The sequence below is a fragment of the Salvelinus alpinus genome, chromosome 39, assembly GCF_045679555.1.
Source record: "Salvelinus alpinus chromosome 39, SLU_Salpinus.1, whole genome shotgun sequence".
NCBI classification, from domain to species: domain Eukaryota; kingdom Metazoa; phylum Chordata; class Actinopteri; order Salmoniformes; family Salmonidae; genus Salvelinus; species Salvelinus alpinus.
In genome coordinates, this window is record NC_092124.1 from 9,617,337 (window position 1) to 9,640,659 (window position 23,323).

At 46.1% G+C, this 23,323-nt stretch overlaps 1 protein-coding gene across 9 annotated transcripts in view; it reads right to left on the reverse strand.

Annotated features, from left to right (window-relative positions):
• Nucleotides 1–261: 261 nt before the first annotated feature.
• LOC139566926 (teneurin-3) overlaps nt 262–23,323 on the reverse strand; it is a 248,776-nt gene continuing 225,714 nt past the window's right edge. For all 9 annotated transcript variants that reach the window (XM_071388307.1, XM_071388305.1, XM_071388304.1 and 6 more), the window contains 11 exons: nt 22,615–23,225; nt 20,444–20,619; nt 19,302–19,537; nt 16,791–17,087; nt 12,506–12,731; nt 11,951–12,279; nt 11,324–11,832; nt 10,801–11,080; nt 7,644–7,911; nt 6,938–7,068; nt 262–5,645 (listed from right to left, as the gene is read on the reverse strand). In XM_071388307.1, the coding sequence (XP_071244408.1) occupies nt 4,890–5,645; nt 6,938–7,068; nt 7,644–7,911; nt 10,801–11,080; nt 11,324–11,832; nt 11,951–12,279; nt 12,506–12,731; nt 16,791–17,087; nt 19,302–19,537; nt 20,444–20,619; nt 22,615–23,225 (3,819 nt within the window). In that variant the 3' untranslated portion in view covers nt 262–4,889. The remainder of the gene's footprint in view (nt 5,646–6,937; nt 7,069–7,643; nt 7,912–10,800; nt 11,081–11,323; nt 11,833–11,950; nt 12,280–12,505; nt 12,732–16,790; nt 17,088–19,301; nt 19,538–20,443; nt 20,620–22,614; nt 23,226–23,323) is intronic.

The window sequence follows — 23,323 nt, forward strand, 5'->3', positions numbered from 1 at the left end:
GTGTGTGTATGCATGATACGGACTGACTCTCTGTGTGTGTGTGTGTGTGTGTGTGTGTGTGTGTGTGTGTGTGTGTGTGTGTGTGTGTGTGTGTGTGTGTGTGTGTGTGTGTGTGTGTGTGTGTGTGTGTGTGTGTGTGTGTGTGTGTGTGTGTGTGTGTGTGTGTGTGTGTGTGTGTGTGTGTGTGTGTGTGTGTGTGTGTGTGTGTGTGTGTGTGTATCCAGTACGTTGAGAGTAAATAAAGAGCAGTTCAAGCCGAGCTTCAGAAACCTTTACAGTATGACATGTTTATTGTTATCATGATTGATCTCTGTTGGATCTTTAACATCTGGGAGATAAAAGGGATTGCATCCCCGGAAATGACCTTTCGGAGCTTACATTAAAATCGCACTTTAATTGCACTCTAAAACAGCAATGTTTGTTTATATAAAAACAATATCATTATGATGAAACTTTCGCGGAGGATGTAGATTGAAAAAAAATAAGAAAAAAATGAACAAATCTCTAAATAAATTAAAAAGATATGTTGTAACTTCTTTACAAAGAGAGGACTGACTGACACGTCACAATTAGATCACTTATCGCCCGTCTGTTTCATTTTCAGAGAAAGAAAACAAATGACAAAATACATAGAAAATCTTTATCAAATTCCCTCAATCTCCAAACCCAAAACATCAGCTAACCTGTGACTCTGGACAACAGGGTCTTAACAAAAATAAAAATACATATTTTCTTTGCTCAAATTCCCAGCTAACACACAACCACCACACAACGTTGTCTCAACGTTGCAGTGTTTGCTGTCCCTTCAGATCTGTAAACTGTGTGACATCGCTAAACAGACGTGTGTTTTTTGTGATAGGGAGGTGAGAGGTGACTGTGGTGATGCTAGTGGTGACATCACTATAGACATCATTCTCCTTCTTCATCACTTCTAAAAACAAAATGGCGGCAATATAATATTTATAACGATGCTGGTGCACGACTCAGCGTTACGGTCAGCAGTGGTCCCAATCCCATGAGCCTCTCCTTCTAAAGTCAGGAAGTTCTTTGAGAAAGGAAATTCCTCTACCTAATCACCGTCTTCAGACAAAGCGGAAGGTAGGTATGATGCCTTTAGAGACACTGATCTAAGGCCAGTTTTGTGTTTTACCCCCTAATGGTTAAGTAGGATTGGAGTTGGAGGCTGATCCTAGATCTGTGCCTAAGGGGAAGCTTCTACCTAGAGGACAGACATAAAGTCTATGGCCTGGCATCAACCAGCACTTTAAGGTTATTGTATGGACTAAGCATTAAGCAATAACGCTGTTACATTGTAGTGCAATTTAATACAGAAGCATTTAACCATGTAGACATGTAAATGTCTGTTCTAACATGGATGGGAAACAATGACTGACGGATGGATGGGCGTTTTACTTTGTAAGCATGCAAACAATACCCAGAACACACTGCTTCCTGCATGTTTGTGGGATGACCCCTTTTTCAACCCCGAAACACCATATGCTCCCCTCTTTGTAGTACTTGTGTGTCCGCTCTAATAGGAGGTGTCTAACACATTGTTAGACTGGAACATTCTACTTAGTAAAACAGAACAGCAATAAAAGTGTATTTTGAGGAAGTGTTATTTTGAGAGATCAGCAAATTCAAAAGGAAAACTCAGAATGTTTAGTCCTGACTTTAAGCCACTGTATGTGGCTGGGCTACTGCACTTTTGGATGACGATGGGGTAGAGGGGGGCATCATAGTAGCAATGTGATACAGCAGGGGTAGGATCAACTAGGAGTCCCCCTGCAGAATAAATGGCACATGGTACAGACCAAGACCAACCAATAACACCAGAGAAAATCTGACAACAACGTAGTAAAACCAACACGCAAACAACCTGGGAGTATAAGTCCTTCCATCTTCTGTCCACCTTGTCACACACATGAATAGAAAAATAAGCTAGGCAATACAATTCAATGATTGATATATATATATATATTGAAAAAATCATAAAGCAAAAACAATACTTTCTCATTCGTCAAGTCTTTTTTTACAATCTGTTTACAAAAGAAACAGATTAAACTACTGTATGAGGCGGTCACATTGACTGAAAAAGCAACGTGGAAACATGAGATACATTTGAGAAAGGGTGTTGTAATCTTCTGTTTGGGTAGCAGGTTGAAACTTATTTTCATGAGTCTTGTCCTAGAGGCAGAACTGAGCGATTTCCCCTTAGGCCAGCTGGAAAGTCAAAGTTGGCTATATTGGAAAAATCCATGAAAACTAAAATTAGCTTTTTGGTCTTAATTCAAGGATAGGATTAGGCATTAGGGTTAGTAGTGTGGTTAAGGTTGGTGTTAATGTTATGACTTTATGGCTGTGCCAGCTAGTGACCACTCTGCAGAGCTGCCTCCAGAACAACATTCATGACGAAAAACGCTAATCTGCGTTTGGGTATGGCTCCTGGGGATGTAGAGTTCGTGTGACTGGCAAAGTTTCCTCAAGTGTGGTTGAGATCATCACAACATCGCCCTGGCAACTCCTTTACACTACACTCACTAGCCATTTAGGTTATATCGGAAAAATTACCCAGAGTGCACATAGAGCCGTTTCTAGGCTTTTCCCAGGTTTATTCTCTCTCTTTTTTCCCCTCCGGAACTCGAGCTAAACTCTGCCCCTTTGCTCTATCTAATGAACCGTTTGATGTGATTGTGTTTGTAATATCTGGCTTTCAAGCCATGTTTAGGATAAAAAGTGAAGTTGGAGGAATACATTTACGAGCATGATGTTAAATGGTCCCTTGGATTATGGTGGTGTTGTCTCTGTTTAAGTCAAGAGGCTCGTATTTGGTTCTGTTCAGTTCTCACTGCTGCAGCCCTATCTGTGCTCTCTGTGCTGGTACAAGGAACATGAGTTCAGCTCTTCCTAACGTAGGTAGAGAAAGAGCAAAGAGCTATAGTGGTTAGGACTGGAACATTCTGGAAACGATCCCAAAATGAAAAGGTTTTTCATAATTCTCGATTGGATGAATCTTCCAATAGGAATTTCTGGAAATCCTGGGAACGTTTTTGGAATTTTCCATCCTTAATAGTGATTATGAGAAGCCTTCACGTTTGAGCTGAGATCTAAGAAACAACCTGGTTTTGTTATAGGAAAGGCAGAAATTATATTTAGGTAAGACAACCAAGGTGTTTTGTTTTCTCTTGCTGAGAAGGGCAAGCGGCCCTTCCTTGTGTCCTACTCAAAAGGACTTAAGGTTCAAAGGCTATTTCCACAAGGTAGGATATACTACCGTACCGTACAGCCAAACTATTCTCCTGCTCTTGATAGTAGTAGTCTGGTATTTCCTAAGACATATGGTTGTCTGACTGACATCGACCATTCAACTGACACTTTTCGAATAAAAAAGAAAAAGTGCCAAAACAAAACGTGGTTCGTCTCAGATATCAGGGAATCTGATCAATGAAGGCAAGAACATTTTAAACCCAAACCCGAATATTCTCAATGCAGAAATCAATAATACAGTAGGGTTGATTTTTAAAAATGTTATTTCAATAAGCATTACCATGAATTATAATAGGATAAAATATTGAAAACTTAATGAAGAGTATAAACATGTAAAGAGTATAAGCATGACGAAGAAAAAAAAAAACTTTTTTTTACAATTTTATTTTTTATGTATAAACACTGTACATAAATTACTTTCTCTAAGAGGCTAATATTGATGTACGGATAAGTTTGGAATTTTTCATCTTAATAAAAAAATCCATAAAGATACTGTCTCACATTGTTTTTCAAAAGATTGATTGGATATGATTCTTTCATTTCATTTAATTGATTAACTTCCTCCATACATACACACACAAATTGTCTCCATTGTATACACACACACACACACACACACACACACACACACACACACACACACACACACACACACACACACACACACACACACAGACAGACAGACAGACAGACAGACAGACAGACAGACAGACAGACAGACAGACAGACAGACAGACAGACAGACAGACAGACAGACAGACAGACAGACAGACACACACACAGACAGACAGACAGACAGACAGACAGACAGACAGACAGACAGACAGACAGACAGACAGACAGACAGACAGACAGACAGACAGACAGACAGACAGACAGACAGACACACGCACAAAACCTCCCGATTCCCAAAACGTCCCACTTTGATCTAGTATTGGTAAAGGTGTCACTTGGTGTGAGCTGTTTTGTCACTTTTGGAAAGAAAAGCAGAAGAACAACCAAGTGGTTTCAACAAGTGGTTTTAACTGTCTTGTTACCACCATTGGAGACCCATGGTCCTACTTCGAACAACAACACTACCTTTTTCAGTACGCAAAGGTCAAAGGTCAGTCGTCAGGATGTAGAATCAGATTATAGACGTTTGTCCTTTGTAAGAAACCAGAAGGCTTTTTTTCTATTAGTCCAGACGTGTTGTAGTGGTATGCGTATGTAAACACATTCCTTCTTTCTTTTTAAAATATGTTTTCCGAAAGCAAATTCAGGAAGTCTATTTAAAAAAAAAAAAACATTTTTTCCCCTTTCACAAACCGAGAGTTTTGACTTTTTTTCTCTCTTTTCAAGAGAGTCCACAGTCCATTCAACGCTGTATAGCACATGGGACAAACATTTGCGTCAGTTGGAGCCGTTTTGTTTGATTTTCAGGCCCCACAGTGGTAGTATTAGGTTTAGTTCAGTTTGAGATATTTCTACATTTTACTGTTTGTTTCAGCTAGTCGGCGCTAAACACAGCACAAGCCTGGACCCTCCCCCTTTTTAGAGAAAAGAGGGGAGGCGAGGGAGGTTTGGGTGGAGGATTTGGAGGGGGTAGTCTCTTTGGCGGCCAGTGCCGAGGATTCTGTCTGTTACCTCTTCCCTATTTCGCTCTGCCTGAGGAACTGGATGTTGTTAGCGGAGTCTGCTAGCTCGGGGTACTGCTCTATGGAGAGGACGTAGTACCCATCGTAGCCCAGCACCTTCCCTCCGCTCAGCAGCTGCCTCTTCTCCCCCTCCGTCCACAGCCTCACTCCCTCCTCCCCCTCCCTCACCCGTTGTTGCTCCCTGGACCAAGCACTCGACAACGCCTTCTGCCTGGCCTGCTCCAGCACACGCGCCTTCTCCTCGTCCAGAGTCATGCCGTAGCGCACGTGGAGCGCTAGAGCGCCGTACTGCAGCTCCACGTCGGCGAAGCGCCGAGTTCTGCCGTTCACCACGGTGGTGGACTGGGACACAGTCACGTTGACTCCGTTCTCCAGCGACTTCCTCCCGCTTGTCAGCCTCAGCGCTCCCAGGTCGCTCTCCGGGAGGCTGGTCTTGATGAAGTAGTGCGTGTCGCGTCCCTCCACCGTGAAGTGTAGGTCCTCCAGGTAGAACGCATTGTTGAGGACGGCGGCCACCTTGATGCAGTCCTCGTTGGCGATATTCAGAGCGTTGGTGACCACACGGCCCTGCGTCACCGCCAACATAACACCCTTACCGATCAGCGACTTGGCGGTGGCGAACCACAGCCAGGGTTTCTCCCGGTTGGAGCGCCGGCGGCTCAGCTGGATCTCCGGCATCCTCTCGAAGGACAGGAAAGCCTTGGCTTGCCGGGTCACTTCCTGTTGCACCCCCGAGATGGACTGATGGGAGGAGTCAGAGAAGGGGGAGAAGAGAGGGAGGAGAGAGAGGAGAGAAAAGTCTAAGTTACACAGATATCAAATCCAAACTCTCTCTCCTTGTCATGGACAGATATAACTGAAACTTTTATGGGGTTGCTCTAGCCTGAGTATGTAAAGCCTGTTGTGTTTCTTTACCCACTGGGCACACTGTGGTTAAATCCACATTGTTTCCATGTCATTTCAATGAAATTACGTTGAATCAATGTAGAATAGATGTTGTAATTGATGTCTGTGACCGGTGGGCGGCTATTCCCCTAGTACTGTTTTATCAACAAAAAAAAACGAAATTATTCTCCAAAAAACGAGGGACAATATGAAACCAAATCCCAGATTGACATGGTGAAGAAGTGTCCCAGCTTCAGTCATTCAAAGGTTCCCTTTCTTCTAGAAATGTCCTATTTATATGGAGACAAAACACGGAATATTGTTTTAGCAAGAAAAAGATCACAGGGAGAACTTTGTTTGTTTGTCATGAGAAAAAACACAACTGCAACGACAACAAAAAAGTCGTTTTTTAGATCAATGCTTTATTGTTTTCTATATATATTTTTTAGAAATATGGGATTGTTGGGTTTGTGAGGAGCAACAGCACAGCTTGTTAATTTCACACAGAGAGAAGAAGAAGAAGCGACAGTCATGGCAACGTAGTTAAACTAATAAGGGACTCATTTGCATTTCAAATACGTATGTATAACGACTTTATTTAAAGACAAACCGGAGGATGATTCAGCTGCGGTATAATTGGTGTGTGTGTGTGTGTGATTTCTCTGTACTTTGTAGCCGTGGGTGAACTGTGGACCACCCTGAACGTTGTTGGTCTCTTCTTCACTGGCGGTGCGTCATAACAAGCTAAATCAACACGGTGGGTTGGTTGGTCTTCCAGCCAGCTGTGCTGTGAGATTGTGCTCGTAGTTTCAGTTCGTCAGTACAACCACAGTACGGAAATGAGAGTGGAGATAGCTAGCTAAGGTTAATAAACCGCAGAGCGAGGTGGAGGGATATGACAGTGGAGATAGGGTAAATAAACTAGACTAGAGGGAGGGAGGCGGAGGGATACGTTATACCGGAAGGTTGTAATAAACCAGAATGAGGCGAAGGGATATGACAGTGGAGATAGAGGGTAAATTAACCCCAGAGAGAGGCAGATAGTACGATAGTGGTGATACAGAGTAAATAAGCGGAAGGGAGGGAGGAAGGGATAGGGGAGGATGGAGGGGTGGAGGGAGGTAGGAAGGCGGAGGGATACTACATACCGGCAGGTCGTCCCAGAGCTGGCTCTTCTTCATCTCCAGGGACGGCTGTGTGAGATCGAACTTGGGGATGGGGAACCCGGGGATGGCGTTGTGAAGGTGGAACCCAAACGTCACCAGCCAGATATTGACATCTGCAACCATGGAAAAGTGAATTACATTGTGACCATGAGAGAATAGACCACTGAGGGAAATGATGTCCCAATGTTTCAGATTAGGATAGGACAAACTGGATTGTCCCGAGGGGAAAATAGTCATTTCGAGTCATACCTTTCATGTTTAGCCAGAACTATTATCATGTGGAAAGGGTAACTGCTGAAAACAATAGCAATATCATTGTGATGCATAGCAATGAGGTAATATGCCACCGCTAGACAATTACTAAAGTTCACAGCCATAAAATATTCATACTAATAGTCTATTCACAATAGACTGTTTATCTATGGTCATCATGCAATGACAACCTGTCCCTACTGTATTGCCATAACAGGCCTTACCGTTCTACAGAGCAAGGTACCAGACATATATAATTGTATCTGCTTACCTAAGCTATAGGGAGTAAATCAGAGTGCATTAAAGGTCGCATCACAGTCCCTTATCTGTGATGTAATCCATTTGTGACATACTCGTTCTTCTATAAACCATCGAGAAGGTTTATGTCTTACATAAGCTATAAGCAGTCAACTAGAGTGAATTCACCGTCTCCCACCTGTGACGTACTCCTTGACCTCGTGAACTTTGCTGACAGGGTTGTTGTTCCGGAACATGTACAGGTTGAACGCCGCCGGGTCTTTCCCGACTCTCGTCCACGTCCCGATGTCTGGGGTGGTCCAGCGCCCCGCCGGGATGTCGTAGTCCCGGTCGCCGAAATGCAGCAGGCGCGTCAGGGGATCGTAGAGACCCCCGTGGAAGCCGATCACCAGGACAAAGTCGGGGTTGGAGTCAAAGTAGACCTCGCCGTAGGCCGTGTACTGCACCTAGAAAATTATCACGAAATACATGGAATAACTAACACCTCGCTGGATAGGTAGATTTAGACAAGCTTTTATTGGACATAAAATCCAACTAACATCACATAGAGGATCGGGGACTGTACACGAGGCCTTTCCAACTGGTCTGAAACCTTACCTGCTATCCAACTAACATCACATAGAGGATCGGGGACTGTACACGAGGCCTTTCCAACTGGTCTGAAACCTTACCTGCTATCCAACTAACATCACATAGAGGATCGGGGACTGTACACAAGGCCTTTCCAACTGGTCTGAAACCTTACCTGCTATCCAACTAACATCACATAGAGGATCGGGGACTGTACACGAGGCCTTTCCAACTGGTCTGAAACCTTACCTGCTATCCAACTAACATCACATAGAGGATCGGGGACTGTACACGAGGCCTTTCCAACTGGTCTGAAACCTTACCTGCTATCCAACTAACATCACATAGAGGACCGGGGACTGTACACGAGGCCTTTCCAACTGGTCTGAAACCTTACCTGCTATCCAACTAACATCACATAGAGGATCGGGGACTGTACACGAGGCCTTTCCAACTGGTCTGAAACCTTACCTGCTATCCAACTAACATCACATAGAGGATCGGGGACTGTACACGAGGCCTTTCCAACTGGTCTGAAACCTTACCTGCTATCCAACTAACATCACATAGAGGATCGGGGACTGTACACGAGGCCTTTCCAACTGGTCTGAAACCTTACCTGCTATCCAACTAACATCACATAGAGGACCGGGGACTGTACACGAGGCCTTTCCAACTGGTCTGAAACCTTACCTGCTATCCAACTAACATCACATAGAGGACCGGGGACTGTACACGAGGCCTTTCCAACTGGTCTGAAACCTTACCTGCTATCCAACTAACATCACATAGAGGATCGGGGACTGTACACGAGGCCTTTCCAACTGGTCTGAAACCTTACCTGCTATCCAACTAACATCACATAGAGGATCGGGGACTGTACACGAGGCCTTTCCAACTGGTCTGAAACCTTACCTGCTATCCAACTAACATCACATAGAGGATCGGGGACTGTACACGAGGCCTTTCCAACTGGTCTGAAACCTTACCTGCTATCCAACTAACATCACATAGAGGATCGGGTACTGTACACGAGGCCTTTCCAACTGGTCTGAAACCATACCTGCTATCCAACTAACATCACATAGAGGATCGGAGACTGTACACGAGGCCTTTCCAACTGGTCTGAAACCTTACCTGCTATCCAACTAACATCACATAGAGGATCGGGGACTGTACACGAGGCCTTTCCAACTGGTCTGAAACCTTACCTGCTATCCAACTAACATCACATAGAGGATCGGGTACTGTACACGAGGCCTTTCCAACTGGTCTGAAACCATACCTGCTATCCAACTAACATCACATAGAGGATCGGAGACTGTACACGAGGCCTTTCCAACTGGTCTGAAACCTTACCTGCTATCCAACTAACATCACATAGAGGATCGGGGACTGTACACGAGGCCTTTCCAACTGGTCTGAAACCTTACCTGCTATCCAACTAACATCACATAGAGGATCGGGGACTGTACACGAGGCCTTTCCAACTGGTCTGAAACCTTACCTGCTATCCAACTAACATCACATAGAGGATCGGGGACTGTACACGAGGCCTTTCCAACTGGTCTGAAACCTTACCTGCTATCCAACTAACATCACATAGAGGATCGGGGACTGTACACGAGGCCTTTCCAACTGGTCTGAAACCTTACCTGCTATCCAACTAACATCACATAGAGGATCGGGGACTGTACACAAGGCCTTTCCAACTGGTCTGAAACCTTACCTGCTATCCAACTAACATCACATAGAGGATCGGGGACTGTACACGAGGCCTTTCCAACTGGTCTGAAACCTTACCTGCTATCCAACTAACATCACATAGAGGATCGGGGACTGTACACGAGGCCTTTCCAACTGGTCTGAAACCTTACCTGCTATCCAACTAACATCACATAGAGGACCGGGGACTGTACACGAGGCCTTTCCAACTGGTCTGAAACCTTACCTGCTATCCAACTAACATCACATAGAGGATCGGGGACTGTACACGAGGCCTTTCCAACTGGTCTGAAACCTTACCTGCTATCCAACTAACATCACATAGAGGATCGGGGACTGTACACAAGGCCTTTCCAACTGGTCTGAAACCTTACCTGCTATCCAACTAACAACACATAGAGGATCGGGGACTGTACACAAGGTCTTTCCAACTGGTCTGAAACCATACCTGCTATCCAACTAACATCACATAGAGGATCGGGGACTGTACACAAGGCCTTTCCAACTGGTCTGAAACCTTACCTGCTATCCAACTAACATCACATAGAGGATCGGGGACTGTACACAAGGCCTTTCCAACTGGTCTGAAACCCTACCTGCTATCCAACTAACATCATATAGAGGATCGGGGACTGTACACAAGGCCTTTCCAACTGGTCTGAAACCTTACCTGCTATCCAACTAACATCACATAGAGGATCGGGGACTGTACATGAGGCCTTTCCAACTGGTCTGAAACCTTACCTGCTATCCAACTAACATCACATAGAGGATCGGGGACTGTACACGAGGCCTTTCCAACTGGTCTGAAACCATACCTGCTATCCAACTAACATCACATAGAGGATCGGGGACTGTACACGAGGCCTTTCCAACTGGTCTGAAACCTTACCTGCTATCCAACTAACATCATATAGAGGATCGGGGACTGTACACGAGGCCTTTCCAACTGGTCTGAAACCTTACCTGCTATCCAACTAACATCACATAGAGGATCGGGGACTGTACATGAGGCCTTTCCAACTGGTCTGAAACCTTACCTGCTTCAAAAGAAGCCCATTACTACTGAACACTGCTAGAGGGGTTCCGGTGTTGTCACAGGCGATATAGAACTCCTCTCCGCTACTGATCTCCATGGCGAAGAGGTGTCCCTGCAGGTCGTAGTAGAGAGATGTGATCTCTGAGCTGCTGTGGTTGTAGACGTGCGTGATCCTGGTCGGGTAGTTCAGGTCTGCATAGAAGAACTGCAGGTGCTGGCCCAGGCTGGTTCTGGAGGCCACACGGCGGCCCAACCCGTCGTAGCGGTACTGGATGGTCCAACTGTTGGGGGAAGGGAGGGAGAGGAAGAGAGATTTTACAATTAGGAAACATTACAGAGTATTAATAGCAGTGAATTATTTGAAACAATTTACACATTTACAAGAATTATCATCAAACAACACAATACAAATGAAATACATATTTCCCCCCCGCAAAAAAACGTCAGTGGTCCAGGTTTGGGTGTATGTTTACAGTGGGGTATGGATGGTACAGTCAGGTAAGGTCACCAATCGTCCAACTAACCTGTTGCCTTTGCTGTAGACGCGTTCTAGAAGGCCCTTGGAGTTGTACTCAAAGATCTCAGCTCCTCTCTGTCTCAGGAACCCGTCATCGTCCAGCCGGTACTGGACGTCCCCGAGCCGCGTGATGCGATCTCGGAGGTCGTAGCGTAGCGGGGTGAGCCGGGCGCTGTTACCCGGGTTGAGCAGGTGGAGGTTGCCGTTCAGGTCGTAGTTGTAGCGCCACATCATCTTCTCGTTGAGGTAGACCGTCTGGAGCTGACCGTCCACGTCGTACTCGTAACCATACTTGGTCGTGTTGGCGAACGGTCCGATCTTGATCTCGCGTTTGGTCACCCGGCCCATGTTGTCATACTGGATGGTGATCCAGTACATGAGGGATCTGAAGATCTCGTACTGGATCTCCTTGATCCGTCCGTGGACGTCGAAGTGCTTGGTGTAGGTCATGACGGCCGTGGAGATGATCTGGTTGATGTCGTAGTAGATCACACCGAACTTTCCGAATTGTTCCACCTTCAAATCAGATGAAACTTTATTTATTTAAAGTGCATTTAAATCACACACTTTCAGTAAAATAATGAAATGTGAGAAAGGTTTTTAAAAGGTTTTAGACGTGATTGAAGAACCTCACCTTCCCGGAGATGTCGTCAAACTGGTAGAGGTCGATTGGCAGCGGCGTCTCGTTGATGACAGCCTGCATGCTGGTGACCCGGAAGCTGTTGTCGTAGGTATAATCAAACCGTGCGTTCACCATGCCGTCCTCACTGAACCGGAAGATCTGCCGGTCCACCAACGGTCCAATCTGCCGGTACCGGATGGAACAGATGAACCCTTCACTCTGGAGGTTCACCGTCTTCAGCACACCGGCTGTCTCATCGTAGGTGAAGCTAACCCTCGTAGAATCATACAAGATCTCCGCCATTTTGTTCTGTCGTCGGTACTTGTAGAGAATTCTACGACCTGTTGATATAGAAGTGGGTGGTTATTCTGTGTACAACACCAACATAAACTCCTAGCAAATTTTGTTGAATGGCAATACAGTTTTAGGGAAGTTTTCTTGACGTTTCTGAAAATGTTCTCTTTTTTTGCGATAATAAAAAAAAATGTACTTGATGACAGACGAGACAAAGACGTTAGACATACTCAACACATAACACAACCATAGCAGCTTTGACAGTTGTCTGACCTGTCCCTAGGTGGGCCACTCTGAGGAGCTGTCCGTCTTCGCTGTAGTCGACGATGACCGAGGCGTTGCTCTCCGGGGGGTTGTAAATGTTGCGATAGTAGCCCAGGGAGCGGATGGTCTGCATGGTGTGACGGGCCACCGACGGCATGGTGACAGCAGACAGGCGGTCCAACAGGTCGTAGTCAAAGATGTACTGACGCTGGCTGTGGAGCAGGAGCACCATGGACTGGAGGGAGGAGGATGGAGATGGAGGGAGGAGGAAAGGAGAGGAAACGAAGGATGGAGATGGGAGGAAAGGAGGAGGGGGAGTGAGGGGAGGAAAGGAAGAGAGAGAGAGAGAGAGAGAGAGAGAGAGAGAGAGAGAGAGAGAGAGAGAGGAACAATTAACGGCACAATTAATTAACTCTAATGTACATTACAAATTCCAATGGAGCGCTAAACCAGGTATTAACATTCCACTTCCTGAAAGATTTTCTCTCTTTTAATTGAGTTATCCTTGACCTCCCTCCTCCTTCCGTCCCTCCCTACCTCTCAGTATCTAAACGCAGAACTCTGTTAAATGCACTCCACTGCATTAATTCTACAGTGTTCTGTAATTATTGGCCTTTGCTGGCACTCTCCTTTCTTCTCCTCCCGTGCGTGTGTGTGTGTGTGTGTGCGTGTGCGTGTGTGTGTGTGTGTGTGTGTGTGTGTGTGTGTGTGTCTGTTTGTGTATGAGTGTATGTGTGGAGTAGCGTAGGGTCTACCTACTAATCTAATAAAGGTAGGCACCAGCGGAAGTCACAATCACTTAGCCAAACAGCAGGGAATTAGCTACTTTGCATAGCGGCGGGGAGGGGAGAGTGGAAGTGGATGGTTACGTCTGAAATGGCACCCTGTTCCCTATGTAGTGCAATACTTTTGACCAGGGCCCATGGGGCTGTGGCTAAAAGTACTGCACTACATAGGGAACAGGGTGCCATTTGGGACGCAGTCGTTATGCTAGTTAGCGGACGGTTGGTCGTCATTTCAACAACAACATTTTCTTTACTGAAGAGTGAGGCCCATAAGTAGGAAGTAGGAAGGTACGATGAATAGCTGAGCAGAGAGCATCTTAGTGAGTCAACAACAACAACAACAACATCACTCCAGTCCCTCCAGGATTCAGATATGCATCTCTGTCTGCCTCAGTGCCTTAATGTGTGTGTGTATTGTGTGTGTGTGTGTGTACGCGGCGGTTTGTTTGTGTCTCTCTCTCTAAAGAGGGAGTCTGCCTGGAGGATCCTTCACCTTGTCTGTCATACATGGACAGACATTAACACAAGCTCCCCAGGCACTGTGTTTGTGTCCCTGTGTATGTTTGTCTGTCTGTTTCTCTGTATGTGTGTGTGTGTCTATGTGTGTGTGAGTGTGTGGCTACTGTGGCAACACATGTTTGGCCAGGGATATTTCTCTTGCTGGTCACTCTGCCAGAGCTCTTGGCTGGCAGGCAACCACTGGGTGGGTGGGTGGGCGGTGGGTGTGTTGTTGTGTGTGTTTGTGTGTGTGTGTGCAGGCAGGCAGACGACAACGACCGTGGGAGGGAGGGTGTTGGGGAAACCATACATATTTAATGAGCGAACAGACACAGGCACGCACACACTTTTCAGCCCTGTTTCAAACTTATACTGAACTGAAATATAAACAATATCAAAGATTTTACTGAGTTACAGTTCATAAGGAAATCAGTCAATTGAAATAAATTCATTAGGCCCTAATCTATGGATTTCACATGACTGGGAATACAGATATGCATCTGTTGGTCACAGATACCTGAAATAAAAAAAAGTTTGGGCGTGGATCAGAAAGCCAGTCAGTGTCTGGTGTGATAACCATTTGCATCATGCAGTGCGACACATCTCCTTCACATAGAGTTGATCAGGCTGTTCATTGTGGCCTGTGGAATGTTATCCCACTCCTCTTCAATGGCCGTGCGAAGTTGCTGGATATTGGCGGGAAGTTGAACACGCTGTCGTACACGTCGATTCAGAGCATCCCAAACATGCTAAATGGTTGACATGTCTGGTGAGAATGCAGGCCATGGAAGAACTGGGACATTTTCAGCTTCCAGGAATTGTGCACAGTTCCTTGCGACACGGGGCATTGTATTATCATGCTGAAACATGAGGTGATGGCGGTGGATGAATGGCACAACAATGGGCCTCAGGATCTCGTCACGGTATCTCTGTGCATTCAAATAGCCATTGATAAAATGGAATTGTATTCATTGTATCTAGTTTATGCCTGCTCAGGTAGCCTAGTGGTTAGATCGTTGGACTAGTAACCGAAAGGTTGCAAGATTAAAAATATGTAATTCTGCCCCTGAACAAGGCAGTTAACCCACTGTTCCTAGGCTGTCATTGTAAATAAGAATTTGTTCTTAACTGACTTGCCTAGTTAAATAAAGGTAAAATATGTATATATTTTCTTTTTAAATAACCCCACTGCCACCATGGGCCACTCTGACATCAGCAAAGCGATCGCCCATACACGTGGTCTGAGTTTGTGAGGCCGGTTGGACGTACTGCCAAATTCTCTAAAACGTCGTTAGAGGAGGCTTATAGTGGAGAAATGAACATTCAATTCCCTGGCAACAGCTCTGGTGGCTATTCCTGCAGTGAGCATGCCAATTGCACGCTCCCTCAAAACTTAAGACATCTGTGGCATTGTGTTGTGGGACAACATTTCTAGGATCTTTTATTTCAGCTGATGAAACATGGGACCAACACTTTACATGTTGCGTTTATATTTTTGTTCGGTGTAGTTTATTTGTCATTATGTAATACGTAACCTCTGTGATCGTCTCTACAGTTTGTCCTGGAAGTGAGAACGGAGAAAAGTTTCTGCTACTCTGGGGAATCAGCCTGGTATCTCTCTCTCTCTGCGTCCCACGCACCCCCCCACCCACCCTCTCTCTCTCTCTGCGTCCCACGCACCCCCCCACCCACCCTCTCTCTCTCTCTGCGTCCCACGCACCCCCCCACCCACCCTCTCTCTCTCTCTGCGTCCCACGCACCCCCCCACCCACCCCTCTCTCTCTCTCTCTCTCTCTCTCTCTGTTCCACCCTCTATCACTTGCTCTATTTCTTCTCTCTCTCTGTTCTCTCTGTGTTGTGTCCCTGTGGCCTCCCCATGCTGTCTAAACCCCGGCTCCAGCCTCTTCCTCTCCCCTGGGTCTCGTTTCCATAACTCTGGTCTTCACTAGTCCCTCTTAAGCCATCGCTCTGTACACATCCACAAACAATGTCCGTTTTATCTCCCTGCTGTTGCTCTCTCTCTCTCTCTCTCTCTCCCCTCCCTCTCTTTGTCTCTCTCTCTATATACCCCTTACTACCTAAAGGGAATATGGTCCTTTTATAGCCTGGGCAGATTCCCTTGTATATTTTTCAAAGCATCTTTTCTGTTTTGACACTCATAGCTTTCAAGGGGGCCTTCAATTACTTTTGTGGCTTTTTTATTTTTCACTGTTTCCATCTTCAGAAAATAACCTTGTGTTTTGTGTGCTGACAATGAAAATAGACGACTATTCCCACCACTAATCCTTTTGTTACAGGAGACGCGCCGGTCTCTACAGATTTGAACAGCTCGTCTATGGGTAAAGAGGGACAGAAAGTGGTTGTGTTGGTGTGTGTGGGTGTATGGGTAAAGCTTACTGGGCGTGCATAGGGGAGAATCACAGTGTAGTTAGCACCTGAGGCTGTAATGCCAGGGTGTAGGAACAGTGCGCTTCAGCACACAGCGGAGTGGAGTTTAAGGGTGACATTTGGACAGTAAACAAGCGGCGCTGCGTTTGATTGACCATACCGGTTCAGCTACTCACCAAAACACTAGTTGGAATGCAATAGATTGGTGATGCAAGTGCCTTCACACTAAGTCATCAACTACTTTTTCACAATGTTTTTGCACCGTCAATATGGGGTGTTTGCTGGTGTTGCTGATCATGGCACCAGAGTGTGTGTATGCGTGTGTGGGTGTGGGTTTTCAACTGGCAGCATGTTTTGTGAGCAAAAAATACAAAAGACTGTAAAAACACCAGGAAATCAGCTCCAAGCGATTTTAATTGAAGAAATCTGTTCCCAAGTATTCCCACGCATAATAGAGATGTGATCGTATACAAATGTAAGCAAGGTTTGAAATGATTATGTTTTAGTCAAACATTAGATCTGTTTGGGCTTCTTCCGGTCAATTTGCAGTCTACAAATTATGTCCCGGCCCCCCTGACCACCCGGTCCAGATTCTAGTTGCTGATCCCTAGTCTAGTTCCTACCTTATCCAGGTATGTATAACTCCAGGTCTTTCCATCGGCGAACACTCGGGACACAATCCTCCCTTGACCATCGTACTCCACCCTCTCTGTGGTGGGACCCCTCTGTAGGCTGGTCACCTGCCCCGTGCTGGAGTAGGTAAGGTTGACTGACAGCAGCTTACTGCTGGGGACCCACAGAGTAGGGTGGCCCTGGGTGTCATACACGATCTTCAGCAGGAACTTCCTGTGGTCGTCGTAGATCTTTTCTGTCCGGAGAGTTCGGTCGTAATCCACAGAGAGAAGGTTTCTGCCATTCACCTTTAGAGAACAGAAGAAGGTTTGGACAGTTTTAACTTAAATATTGTAAAAATCCAATAAAAAGGTTTGCAGTCTAAGGAGTAATGTTTAATAACAATACATTATTTCGACTTTATTCATTTACATTTACATTTACATTTAAGTCATTTAGCAGACGCTCTTATCCAGAGCGACTTACAAATTGGTGCATTCACCTTATGATATCCAGTGGAACAACCACTTTACAATAGTGCATCTAACTCTTTTAAGGGGGGGGGGGGTTAGAAGGATTACTTTATCCTATCCTAGGTATTCCTTAAAGAGGTGGGGTTTCAGGTGTCTTATTCAGATGATTCGGACAGATTGCTGAACTTTTAAAACAAAATATCTAACAAACACACAGGAGAAATTGTGAAACTGTGAACTGAACCGGCTTTCAAAGTCAATTCCCGACACAGAACCGCTATTTATCGCCTCGCAATGACTCCGCTGTTTGTTTAAACCTCTGTTTACCGTGATCGATTCTCAAGAGCGACACTAAATTCATTTAAGGGATTTTTAGCATTCGATTAGCCGTTATTGTGAAGGGAGATTCATTAAAGTGAGAGACTGGCTGGCGTGTGTTCAAACTCTTGCTTTTGACTGCTTTCAGAAATTACCCCCCCCCCCCCCCTAGGAATTCAGCGAGGTGGAGAGACCGAGAGAATGAGAAAGAGAGAGAAAGAAAAAGAGAGAACCAGAATGACAGAGAAAGAGAGCGAGAGAGAGAATACGAATAATATTGTGGTGGTAACCATGCAGAGTCTCTCTCTCAGTCTAGTGGGAGCCGAGACTCATTTGAAGATGACAGGGGCCCTCGGAATGCCGCCGAGACACACCGAGACACTAGCCAACAGAACGTGACCCCGGCCTCAATTTATTCCCCATAAGAAAGCATGTCACTTCCTGCTGGGATGGATGCCGTGGGGACACCCACCTAGCCTGCATGCCCGCACCCCCATCAGGTTTTCATGTTGCCAGCAAAATGAGGGAACGAGAAAAAAACAGAGAGAAAAAACAGCAGAGGATAGATGTCAATATGGCCTTCATGTTTTTGTTGTTGTACGCGAAGGCCCCTGATTCCTCCTGGACATTCTTCAGTAATGAGACGAGGAGGCTGAGATCCAGACAGAAACGGGATGAGTCCCAAATGCCACCCTACTCTCTACATAGTGCACATACAGTGTCCCTATGGGTCTTGGTCAAAAGTAGTGCACTGTATAGGGAATAAGGTGCCATTTGGGACATACAGAGAGCAGTCTATGGAGAGAGAGATGAGGACAGACACTAGGAGGAGGAGTGGTTAATACCTCGGAGACCAGCCCTCTTCTCTGACAGAGGCAACGGCTCAGAATATGCAACCCCACCAATAGATGTAGCAGGAAGTGTGTGTTTGTGTCGTTGTGTGTCCCATCCATGTGTGTGTCCCATTAGTTTTAGTTCACATACAGGAGGCATCAGATATGGGAATTAGGGAATTAACCCTTGAGAAGTCAGCAGGAAAACAAAACCTTTTCCTTTTGTTGGATAGATGGTAATGACTTTCAGATATTGTTTTTGATGTTGGAAGAGACAAAACAATATGGCATCGTCGTCCCTCGCTAACCGCTGACAAACTGTCACTAATTTGAGCCGTTTAGATGGTGATAACGAGGAGACGGAAACGTTGACAATGAACCGAAGACTATTTGATATGGAAAATAGTCTCACTCCTTTTCAGTGGTTAAATCCATTTTGTAGTTAGCGACAAACCCCGACCTAGACCCGTCCTATATTGTAGCCGATGTTTGAATGATGTCGTGGTAAAAACGAGAAGGAAGTGCCAAAGATCTGACTAAATCACCTGCAAGAGAAGAGAGTGAATCCCCAACTGTTAAAATCCACATCAGAAACCCCTAGACAGGTAGTAATGATGTTTTAACCAGCTATGCCTGTTGGGAAGTGTGTGCAAGGTGCCAAGCTGTCAGAGCAAACATTTTTTTTAAGAAAGCCCCAACCTCCATATCTGCCTACAAAACAAAATGGCAGCTCCTCTTTAGCCTTATGCCTAAACCTAAATCAAGACCAAATACCTCATTTACCTCTTCGTATATTTTGATGATATAGCTATTTGACTTTGCGGCTTAAACAAAACAACAATCCAAATAAAATGGCCGCCACTCTCCTCTTCCTCCCGCCATCATCCTCCCTTCTCACCCTGAGCTTCCTTCCGAACACGATGACTTTCCCCCGGGTCTGCTCTTTGCGGAAGCGCCACTCCACCAGGTTCTGCCCGTTCTCCCCGGGCAGCGTCATGTTCCTCCGTGCCACCGTGGGGTTGGCAGCGCCCGCCAGGATGTGGGGCTCCGTCTGGTAGTGTGTGTCCATCCCGTTGGCATAGATCACCCTCAGAGAGTGGTCGTAGCCCACCTGGTAGCTGTTCCTTAGTTGGTCTGTGGTGGAGAGAAAGAGAGAAAGTCGAAAATGTTTTAGTTCGAGTCCTGAATGCTGATTGGCCGACAGCCGTGGTATATCAGACCGTATACCATGGGGACAACATTTTTAATCCTATAATTATGTTGGTAACCAGTTTATAATAGCAATAAGGCACCTCGGGGGTTTGTGGTACACTGCCAATATACCACGGCTAAGGGCTGTATCCAGGTACTCCACGTTGCGTCGTGCTTAAGAACAGCCTTTGTAATATTGTGTAATATTGGTCATATACCACACCCCCTCGGGCCTTATTGCTTAAATAAGCAACATCTGATTTCAGAACCCCATTCTCCCCTTCTGTTACATAAAGGTTGGAAGATTCCTATGTTGGGCCTGTATTGATAGAACCCTTCAAGGTTCCTCTCCTCTCCTCCTTTCTTCTCCTGTCATTTCTCGTCCACTCCTTTCCTTTCCTCTCCTCTCCTCTCTTCTCCTCATTCTATCTCCTCTCCTCCTCTCCTCTGTCTACAAACAGACAGTTACTGTTGTATGATTAAGTATATTGATCTCTGAGCTGTCTTTAATTGATGACCTCTTTAATAATGAAAGGGGATCAGGGATTAATGCCCATTGAGTAATTGGTGAAGTCATTAATATTGTGTTGACGTTCGACTAATCAATGCTGTTGGTTATCAACGTGGCGCATTAATATTAATGACTGGTACTCACAACGTTGAGACACACAGATATGTGTAAACAGACACACCCACACCCACACACACACACACACACACACACACACACACACACACACACACACACACACACACACACACACACACACACACACACACACACACACACACACACACACACACACACACACACACACACACACACACACACTCCCCACCTCTACTTACCCTGGACCAGTGTGTAGAAGGAGTCGATGGAGGAGAGGTTAGTGGTGATGCTGACGTCCTCGTCGCGGCCGGACGTCTCAATGTCCACCGTGATGGCCCCGGTCATATCCCCGTGCAGGTTGGTCACCACCCCCGTAGGGAACGTCACGTTGGTTAGACGACCCTCACTGTCATAACTGGAGGGAATGGAGATAGATAGAAAAAGAAAGAAAGAAAGGGGAAGAAGAGAAAGAGAGAGGGAGAGGAGAGAAGACAGAGAAAGAGGAGAGAAGATAGAGAGAGGGAGAGAGAGAAGACAGAGAGAGAGGAGAGAAGATAGAGAGAGAAAGAGAGGAGAGAAGACAGAGAGAGGGAGGGAGGGAGGGAGAGAAAGGAGAGAAGACAGAGAGAGGAGAGAAGACAGAGAGAGGGAGAGAGAGGGGAGAAGACAGAGGGAGAGAGAGGGGAGAAAAATAGGAAAATAAAGTTATATGGAATTGTTTTTAGAATGTCATACCAAGAAATATTTAGCTATTTGATTTAGAATTTTAAGACCCCTTGAAGTATCCCCCAAAAAATCTATATTTGAATCTTTACTGCTATTAGCCCATACAAACACATTGAATAACAGATTCACAACATGGAACAACAGATACTCCCACCCAAAATATCAAAAGGAAGTTTGTTTTGAAGTGTCTCTCCTATATCTGAGAGATATAAGAAAGATCAGGTATTCTTCATTTTATTTAAGGATACAGTCAGACACTGTGGAACTGTAGTCATTGTGATGTTGAATAGAGAGTTAGCAGGTAGCAGGTTGAGGGGACGATGTATGAATGGCTGCTGGTTTGTACGAGCGGATAGGGGTCAGGGTCAGGGTTTGGGTTCAGACTCAGAGGCAGTCTTTTTGACAAGGGCTCTGTGGTAAAAGTTTGGGGCTATGGAAGCTGTAGTATGGTGGAACACACTGCAAAGAGAACAACCTGCCTGGCTAGCTGACTAGGGCCTTTGCTGTCCCATATGGCTGGGAGTCTATTTTGGTACCTGGAGGGAGTGTCAGTGTGTGTGTGTGTGTGTGTGTCTGAGCTAGCCTACTATCACATTTAGAGAGAGATGTAGTGACAGCCCTGTGTCTGCTGGTGTATGTCTGCTCTGGGAGTAACAAGCACTTTGTGACTCTCTCTGTCTCACACTCTTCTCTCTTGCCCTCTCTCTGTTCTCCCACTCTCTTTCCCTCCATGGTGACAGTGGGTGTGGCTCCCAGATGAGCTCTCCTCCACACACACACACACACACACACACACACACACACACACACACACACACACACACACACACACACACACACACACTGTATAATTTACAACTATTCCTCCATGTGTTGGAACGTGGTGCAAGTACAGTACAAGGTGAAACGGAACAGAAAGTTTTCTATGAAGATTTCCCCTGAGTTGTATGGCGTGTGTGTGTGTGTGTGTGACAGGGTTTTGCTGAGCAGGCATTGTTCAGCCCCTGTCTTACTGATACTGATCAGATGGAAGGGCAGAAAAGATGGCTGCTGGCTCTATAGTATACGCACAGCCAATCACTAGAAGATATAGGATGATGAAGGACATCTTCATGTTGTCAGAGTTAGGACTTAAGGGACAAGGGACACTCACAAAAAGGGGGACACTGACACTTCCTTACACAGTCTTAGGGGACAACAGAGGGAGAGAGACTTCTCTTAAAGCATCTTTCTGAAACACAACCAGTGGGGCAGTCAGTTTATGAGTCAGATTGTCAGTCAGTCAGATAGTCAGTCAGGCAGATTGTCAGTCAGATAGTCAGTCAGGCAGATTGTCAGTCAGTCAGACAGTCAGTCAGTCAGACAGTCAGATTGTCAGTCAGATAGTCAGTCAGTCAGACAGTCAGTCAGTCAGATAGTCATTCAGATTGTCAGTCAGTTAGTCAGTCAGGCAGATTGTCAGTCAGACAGTCAGTCAGTCAGACAGTCAGTCAGTCAGATAGTAAGTCAGGCAGATAGTCAGTCAGTTTATCAGTCAGTTTATCAGTCAGGCAGATTGTCAGTCAGGCAGATTGTCAGTCAGGCAGATAGTCAGTCAGTTTATCAGTCAGATAGTCAGTCAGGCAGTCAAATAGTCAGTCAGGATGGGGCCCCAAGTCTTTGCTGGTCAGTAAGTCCCACTTACTCATAGAAGGTGGTCCATCCTATCTGTATGGTCTTGGTGGCGAGCAGCCCACTGTTGCCGTGGTAGGTGAACAGCACCAGCTCTTGTCCCTGGGCCGTCAGTGTCTTCAACCCGCCATTGGTCCCGATAGTCAGCCAGATCACCTGGTTGTCCGGGGCAACGATCCGCACCGGCATCCGGTTGGGGTCGCGGCGGATCCTCAAGGTGTTGCCACTACTATCCGTCACCGCTGTAACGTCCTCCTCGTTGCTATAGCTGAAGTTGTACTTGTAGTCACCGGTGACGAGAGACATGGTGAACTGGTGGGTTCCGTTGGAATCAAACACGTAGAGCTCCTGGGACGACGGCGAGGCCACCTCGAAGGAGCCCGGGCCGGAAACGGCGGCGCCCGACGGCGGTTGGTTGCGGCGGACGGCGCGGATGCGGATGTTGCCCAGGTCGGCCACGTAGAGCGTACCGTCGGGCGAGACGACAAGCGAGGAGGGCGAGTTGAGGCGGGCGTCTTTGGCGTAGCCGTCGCCCGTCTGGTAGCAGTCGCAGTTGGCGTCGTTCTTGCAGTCGCAGTCGGACAGAGCGCCGGCCAACGGCGTGATCTCGCCGTCCGTGGACACCTACATGTACATGTAAAGTTGAATCATTTAGCAGATGCTCTTATCCACAGCCACTTACAACCAGTGCAACGAGGGTAAAAAACAATGACATAACAATC